The 9,099-nt window shown below is 38.6% G+C and overlaps 1 protein-coding gene across 1 annotated transcript; it reads right to left on the reverse strand.

The window, feature by feature from the left end:
* Positions 1-6,898: 6,898 nt before the first annotated feature.
* LOC127636363 (olfactory receptor 6N1-like) lies at positions 6,899-7,852 on the reverse strand. The gene has a single exon (XM_052116813.1). It carries the CDS (start codon positions 7,850-7,852, stop codon positions 6,899-6,901), a length of 954 nt encoding a protein of 317 aa, XP_051972773.1.
* Between the last annotated feature and the right edge of the window lie 1,247 nt (positions 7,853-9,099).

Genomic DNA, 9,099 nt, shown 5'->3' on the forward strand with positions numbered 1-9,099 from the left:
TAAAATCAGACATGATATTATCCTTTATTCATACTGGATCCATAATTAATGTAACAACAGTATTATTATTATTATTATTATTAAAAAATATTTGTAATCTTCTTATAGCTGTATCTTCTTCTGCTCACACAGCAATGCAAAGCATTGAGCATTTATTTCTTATGAAAAAGTATATTTTTGAACCAGTGAATGTAACCTAAACCCAGATATTTTTTTTTGTGTGTGTGTGGCAATTTTACTCTACAGAGCAAATTAACCCACCATTAATAGTTTCATCATTAGCATATTCTGGAAAATAATTATAAATACAAAAAAATTTAATCAAATGTGTTGTCACCCTATAACAAGCATATATTACAGCTTTTCCTATTTGCATTACAAATTGTTGACAGTTTTGCCACATCCTTTGTGCTGCACTGATAAGCTGCACGCTGGGGCAGCTGTATGCTCTGATGCGATCTGCGATCTGGTATCTTCTCCCTTGCAGTGAATATTATTCATAAAGAGCAAATTAAAAGTCAATCACAATTGTAAATTGGGGCGAAATGTGAATGTTATATATGGAGGTCAGAGATGGTGAAATTGTGGCCATATCAGCTATCAGTCACTGAGGCTCTATGACAGTTGGGGAATACTAATATGGCCACTCGAACACCATTCATAACTGCTGGCAGTGTACTGATTGCGTCAGCAATCCAGTTCTATATATATATCAGTAGCCAGTATATACACTGATCAGCCACAACCACCTGCCTAATATAGTGTAGGTCCCCTCATTCCACAAAAACAGAGCCAACCTGCATCCCTGAATAGTATTATAACAAGTTATTTTTGTCAATTCTTTTCATTGTTTTCTGTTTTTGCAGCATTGAATAGGGTAGTCTTCCCACAGTGAAATCTCATTTAGTCCAAAATCCAGATGACAATTAATAGGATAGGTATAGATTCATTTTTCACGCATCTACAAGCAGAAGATTTCCCCAATGATTAATGCCATATATATATTTGTTACACTCAGAGGAAGAGAATGACAGAAGTGGGAAACCCAAATGCAGGTTTTATTAATGAACACCAGGGTGCACAAAGAAAACAGGGGTATCAACTAAAAAAAATGAACTGGATACAAAACAATCATGAAACGAAACAAACAGCGTTGGAAATACAATGGCTGGAGAAATTAACTTGAAATCTATCACCAGAAGGAACGGCAACAACATGAGAGGTCCAAACGAGACTAGAAAAAGAGTGACATGATGACATGATTAATGGATATCAGGTGAGCATAATTAATATTCAGGTGAACTGGAGCGTGGAAGAGAGGGAGCAGAGACTGACGAGGGCCTGATAATATTGTGAATTTTCCCCCACAGATATAAATAGGACTACTCCTGGCACAATAGTCTTTGTCTTTTCAAACATATTTCTCAATACAACTTTGGTAAAGTGTGAGTGGCAGTGCAAATGAAAGGAGGTTGCACACCAGACATGTCTGGCTGATGATGTTCTAAAATTCGTAACAATTATTTTCTACAAAGGTATGCACATACCGACAATGCTAAGCGTCAAAATTCTGCAGTGCCACAAAGCACAACTTGTATAGGTTTCAATTAAATTTCAATTAAAAGGACAACGATGATTGTCTCTAGCCATCACTGGATAATATATTGTGTCTATGTGTCTTTCTTAAAGCCTACACAATGTATTTTAAGTTACAGGTATATCGTTTTATGGTTTGACTGATTGAATGAAAGACCTATTCAAGGCTACATACAGAGAAATTGCAAAATATATGTCACCATTTCTAATCATTCAATTTGTGAAGTTACACCAGTTTCATACACTAACCTGCAAACTCATCAATGTCACTTTGTTCATTCATGAAGAAGTAAAAAATCGTAATAACTTTGGACTGCCATCTGCTGCGCCGCATCAGCTCATCCTGTTTGTGTCAAGGAGCTCTAAAATATGTAAACCATGCCTTTCCTACCCATGACCATAAATGTTATATTACCCTCTTGTGGTCTCCCAATGCAATTACGCAAAACTACATAAACAGAAGACTAACTGAGTGCATAGGAAATAGGGCTGGGACAACGCGTCGACGTCATCGATGACCCAAAACAAAGATGACGGCACGGAGAGTAGTAGCAACACGAGTGGCTCCTCAGACTATTAGAAGTGCAAGGCACTCGTTCCTCTAAAGTATGGGAATTCTTTTACATTAAAGGAAACAATTCCGTGATATGTCGTCTTTGCAAAATGGAGATGGCCTTCCATTCTAGCACCACGGCAATGCACCAGCACCTGAAGAGGCGCCGCGCGCGCACACAGTATTCTTAAGGTGAAAGGAAAGTGTCCGAGTGTAAGTTGTTATTTGCATGTGAATGAAGATGCTTTTTTTCAGTATGTTCAACATAAATGTTGAATTCTGAATGTTTATTTTCATTATTTATTTTTTGTTGGAAAAGCACTTTCTGTATTAGCTTAAAGCCCCCAAGTTTACAATAGTTAATGTATTCTTTCAATAGCTCTAAGAAAGGGTGGCTGGGTGACCTTTTTATTTTTTTATTGAATGCTAGACATCAGAATGCATTATTTTGCTCTTGTACACTTTTACTTGAATTTTATTTTTGAGTTTAAGAAAAAGGTGAGTGGCAGAGTGTATTACTACTATATGTTGTTGTTATTTTTATGTGAATGAAGAATTAAAAGATGCACTTTTTTCAGTAAGCTAGGACTATGTGTTTTCAACATAAATGTTCAATGCTGTTGGTTCAGGAAGAACGCCATGACAGGCTGCTGGCTCCCACTGTCGCTGTTAATTTTTATTAATTTTTTGTTGGAAAAGCACTTCTGTATTAGCTTAAAACCCTCAAGTTTACATTGGTTACTGTATTCTTTCAATTGCTCTAAACAAGTATTTTGGGTGACCTTTTTATTTTTTTATTGAATGCTAGACATCAAGTTGTTGATATTTTAATCTGAAAGAAGAATTACAAGATGCACTTTTTTCAGTAAGCTAGGCCTATGTGTTTTCAAGGCTTCAAGGTTTTATTGAATGCTACCTCTGACTAAGAATGCATTACTTTGCACTTGTATAGTCTTTTATTTTGGAATTTTAAGAGCAATAAACATATATTGCAATGTTAAGGAATTCAGAACGCCTCGGGGTCCCCCAGTCAGAGCTGGTTAATGTGGCTCGGGATAGGGAAGTTTGGGGCCCCCTGCTGGAGCAGCTGCCCCGCGACCCGACTTCGGATAAGCGGTTGAAGATGGATGGATGGATGGATATTATTAATTTCTTCCAATATTGTCATAATAATTTTTTTCCACCCTTATTTCTCTTCCTTTTGACAACAAACAATACGAAGTTTCAACATAACTAAAGGTTTGGTTCAGTCTTTATAATGAGGACGAGAACAACAAACACATTATCAAACAACATCAATATCATCACAATCAGCCATCAGAAGTAACGTCTTGGGTTATTTAACTGTAACTCCTGTTCCCTGATAAAAGCGGAACGAGATGCTGCACTGATTTAGCGTCTTGGGAATGTCTTTAGGAGTGACCAGCTGTGAATATGTGCGCAACATGTCAATGAAATTGACTAGAATTTATAGCCTCTGCTGGTGACATCATAGGATGCACCTGTAGCAGGGCTATAAATAGATGCGTCACAGGTGCATCGTCAGGTATTTTGTCTGAAGAGCAGTCCTGGGGCATCCTCAGTGCGTCAATGAAGCGCAGCATCTCGTTCAGCTTTTATCAGGGAACAGGGGTTACAGTTAAGTAACCCGAGACGTTCCCTATCAAAAAGCTACACTTTGATGCTGCGCTGATTTAGCACTTTGGGAACGAGAATACCCACGCTGCCGCATTGTGGGTGTCCGGACCACTTACGGTTGTGTAGTTGTGCTCACAAGAGCTCGAGAGGTCTCAGACATGAGCTTGTGATGTTGACTCAAGGACGTGAGAGCCCGGAGTGGCATGAACATCCAAAAATCATATGAATATGTGCGGGGAGGACCAGCCTGCTGCACCACAAACAGGCTGCAGAGGGAACCTCTAGCCAAGGCTTTAGAGGAGGCGACCCCTTTGGTAGAGTGAGCCCTGATCCCTACTGGCGAAGCATGACCGTGTGCGTCGTAGGCAGGCCCGGACTGGCCATCGGGAGCACCGGGACAATTCCCGCTGGCCTGGCGACTAAGTTGGCCTGCTGCCAGCCAGCGTTTTTTTTTTAAATGTATTATTATTATTTTATATTACTACCTTTACCAGTGATCATTTTTGAATTCGTCATTCAATAAAATTATTATTAATATTAATAACAATAAAAAGTGGCAAGGCTACGATTCGACTTTACGCCTCAGACAAACGGTTAAACAGAAAATGCGAGCAGCACCCGTCTAACGTTACATTCGTGGAGAAATCAAAACAAATGAGTGCACAAAGAAAACTCACAGAAGCAATGTACTGAGGTAAAAATTCTAATTGTTGTTTTTTTTATTTATAACATATGATTTAGTTTAACATAACACAACTAAGGGAGCTGTTTTGCTGAATATTAACACGATTGAAAATGTTACATTGAATTTATTGTTCAATAAACAAGTAGCGTAGTTAATATTTATTATTAAGTTACTTACATTTTAGACACAAACCATATTAAGTGTTTTTGTTCTATTTCACCGACAAAATAGTTCCAAAGGAAAGCTACAGCAGCGCCGTGTTTTGTTACTGAATGATTCAGCGTTTTGAACAAATCTTTTGTATGAATGACTCACTAATTACATTTATGCATTTACATTTATGCATTTGGCAGACGCTTTTATCCAAAGCGACTTACAGTGCAATTATTACAGGGACAATCCCCCCGGAGCAACCTGGAGTTAAGTGCCTTGCTCAAGGACACAATGGTGGTGGCCGTGGGGTTAGAACCTCTGACCTTCTGATTACCAGCCCTGTGCTTTAACCACTATGCCACCACCACTCTACCACTATGCCACCACCACTCTACGGTGGTGGCATAGACCGTAATTAAGACGGTCACTTGCCGCCACCTATTGGCGGTTTAGTTTAATGTTTAAGTATTGCATTTTTTTTATATTCAAACATTTATTTAAAACATCAATCTCATAACATTATTTATTGCAGTTGTAATTGCAGTGCACAGGACGTTATGTGCAGACCCATTTGATATCAGGACTGCTTTACTTCTAGGTTGGTTGTTTATGTTTTTATGTAATGGTCATACTGTGAAATAAATGTAATTTAGGGGGTGCAAGGTTGTCCGTGTTTCAAAATTTTATTTGGGTGCATAGGATGGCCTAGATGGGTGTAGGATTTCCCGGCCTGAAATTGTGTCCCAGTCCGGCCCTGGCCATAGGCCAGGGCAATAGCATCCCTCACCAAAGTGACATTGTCTGCTTGGTGACGGCCTCCCCCTTGTTGCAGCCCCCATGGCAAACGGATATTTGCTCTGACTTACGCCACAGGCTAGTGCGGTGGACATAACTCTGAAGGGCACGGACTGGATACAGTTCGTGAAGTCTTTCCTGCTCCGGTGTTGTAAACGGTAGGGAGCAGAAGGCTTAGAGAGTGACCGGATGTACGGTCGAGAAGGAACCTCAGGCAGGTAGTCAGGATGAGGGTGCAATATTGCTTTAGACATTGGGCAAAATCTAAGCAGGCTTGCAAGACAGACAGAGCCTGCAGATCCTCAATTCTTTAGAGAAGAAACTGCCATAAAAAAAAACCCATCTTGAGAGTCAGAGGTTTCTCAGACGCTGACTCTAGAGGAGAAAACTCTTAACAGAGGAAAAGAGAGTTCTGACAGCTTAAGAAGCACAACTCACACATTGGTCTGAAGAAATTTTTTTTTGCATAAAAATTTATGTCTATGTGTCAAAAATGTTTGCATAAAAATACATCTTCTAATCATATCCTGATCTCTTTAGTCCTGATGGAATAAACAGTGGGGTTAATAAGGGGAGGAACCAGAGAGGCAACAATCATTATTGAATTTCACTTAGTTAAATTTAACACAAATATTATTCAAGTTAATAACACAGAGACCACCTTTCGTGCATTATAAGATGACTCAAGTATGTACTGATCATTTGGTTTCTGATTGAGTTATCAATTTTTATAATTGATATTCAATTATAAAAATTATATAAATTTTTTTTGGTCGAGTTTTAGCATTAATTTTGGGTATGCCACTGAAACAAGAAATCTTTAAAAGCACCTTCAGAGCTTTAAGCTGGTATACGAGAAATCATTTTAACATTGGAAAAATTACATACGTTTTAAACAGCAGTGCCGATTTTATACCAGGATACTTAGCAATTCCATTCATGTTCTAAGTAAAAAAAAAAAAAAAAACCTCAGTTGAGTATATAATGATCCCACAACCCCATGTGCAGTCCTTAGATCCCAATACACAGATGTTTTAATATAATTAATATACAAATATTTCATGTTTTCATTGAGACTGAGAAAAAGCAGGCTTCTTTATTTCATGTTTAATAACATTATTATTTATTATTATTCACACATCAAATGCTCAGATAGAAATATACAAAATAATAAATATATCAAAGTATCTACAAAAGCATTTTTTTTAACAAGCATGTCAGTTTATAGAAAAGCATTTTGCTGTATATTACTTTATTAACTCCCAATACTGTTATTTTAAAATAAGCAGAACTCTGAATGTTTTTCCATCCTTCCTTTTACTTCATTTTGGAAAACATAGAATACAATAGTTATCTACTCTTGTGCCTTTTCTAAAGTGAGCAAGAGAATCATCAACACAAATTGATTTGCAATATCTTCACAATCAGCAATGAAAATTTAACAATAAAATTACTTTGATAATCCTGATGAAAAAAGCTTATTGATGAATTGGTATAACTTTTTTACACAAAAATACACCTGCTAATCGTTTCCTGATCTCTTTAGTCCTGATGGAATATACAGTGGGGTTTATTAGTAAAGGAACAAGGGAGGCAACAATCAATATTGCATTTCGCTCTGTTAAATTTAGCACAACTCCTATTCGAGTAAGTAAGTTAGAGACAAGTTTTGGAGCAAAAAAACTGAACAAAACAATGAGGTGACTCAAACATGTGTTTATCATTTGCTTTTTGCTTGAGTTGTTGGAGAGTTTGGTCACACTATATGCCAGCACAGCATAAGTGCACAGAATAAATGGGAACAGTCCACAAATCAACAACAGGTTAAGCATTGTTGGAAAGAAAAAATAGGGTTCAGGGTTGACACAAGCAGCTCTGACTATAGAAGGATAATCACAAAACACATATCTGATGACAGGCTGGCAGTATGGAAGACCATCTACCACAGATGCTACAAACCCCATTACAATGAAACTAATGAGCCAAGTCAGCAAAATAAGCTGAACTGTTCGTGAATTTGTTACAATGCTGTGATACCCTAACGGAAGTCTAATCGCAAGAAGTCGGTCTAATGCCATCAAAGAGAGAGCCATGCACTCTGTGATATTACACAGATGAAATAAGTACATCCTTGAAATACAAGAGTAATATGAAACTGTTTTAATGTCAGCCAGAAGCACTGAAATCATGGTTGTGCTGCAGGTAGAGGAGAACATTATGTCGACAACAGCTAAGTTACAGATTAATATGTACATTGGTTTGTGTAAACGTCTGTCCGTCAAAATGATGCACAGATTGATGCCGTTCCCAAGCAATATGAGCATGTAGGTAATTAAAATAAGGAATCCGAGGAATTTTAGGTTCTGCAGGTGATCAAATCCAGTAATTATAAAGCTGTCTACATTTTTCCCAGTGAAATTTACATTTGACATTTTCAACCCACTCACTTTCAAAGACACAAAATTATTTTTTAAAATACAGTTTGTACAAATGAAAAGATTAACTCAATTAGAGCCTCGATGTACTTGTATATGCAGAGAAAAAAAGCCCCTGTGAAGGAAAATGGCAGAAAGAGACAGGCAGAATCTGTAACAGCAAGGTGATGACAACTGTACAAGTCGAAGAATAGTTTAAACAAAAATACAAAAAGAGTTTCAGTCATTCTTCATAAACAAAATAAAAATATCAAGTAAAACAATTTCTTGTCTAGTCCCTCTTTAGGAATTCCTCCTTCCAATTAGAGTTGATTTTAATTTGATATAAATAAGCATCTGAGATAACTCTGATCAAGTTAAACAGAACTGTGTGTGTTCAGTGAGGGATTTCCTGCCTTTTATTTTTATCGTTTGACAAACACACGGTTACCTAGCAGCTGTGATAAACTTAAGACAGAATACGTTTCCAATTATCGTAAGCAAAACCCAAACAAGCAGACTGTCACGATCCCCTGATGTCTGCCCAGTGTTTCTCTTGTCACCTGTCATAAACTACAATTCCCACAATTCCCGGCCCTCATCACTGCCAGCACTCAATCATTGTTCTCACCTGTTTGTCATTTGATCTTCACAATCCCTCTGTACTTAAGCCCGGTTGTTTGTTCAGTCTCTGTCGATCGTTGTTTGTGGATGTTTGGAAGTAGATGTCTCGCCTTGTTCACCCAGTTCGTGTACCCATGATGTTTTCATGTTTTGGTTTCATTTTTCCCCTCGTGGACGTTTCCTTTGTTCCAGTCTGGTTTGTTTTCACTTTGTTAGATAAAAACCCGGATTTAGATCCTCACCCCTCGTCTGCCTCCTCCTGCTAACGTTACAGAACGATCAACCACGATGGATCTAGCGGTTCAACAGGCGAACTATAGACTTCTCTGCCTCAAACAAGAGGACCGTCCAGTGGAGGATCACATTCGCGACTTTCTGGAGCTGGCAAATGTAGCGGACTTCCCAGAATACTCCCTGGTGGTGTTCTTCAGGGCAAATCTCCACAGTTCGCTAAAGGAGCTGTTGCCACCGGCGACTCGGCACTGGATGCTCCTCGACTTCGTGGAGGAGACACTGCAAGTTTGCGGCTCGCCGTTCATGGCGGGAGTAGAAGAAGAGGGCTTTACCTCTCCTCCCACAGTGGTCACCCCCAGCCTTCCATGGCTCGTTCCTTCACGCCAGCCACGGCCAGCGAGCCAACG

The sequence above is a fragment of the Xyrauchen texanus genome, chromosome 44 (assembly GCF_025860055.1).
Source record: "Xyrauchen texanus isolate HMW12.3.18 chromosome 44, RBS_HiC_50CHRs, whole genome shotgun sequence".
NCBI classification, from domain to species: domain Eukaryota; kingdom Metazoa; phylum Chordata; class Actinopteri; order Cypriniformes; family Catostomidae; genus Xyrauchen; species Xyrauchen texanus.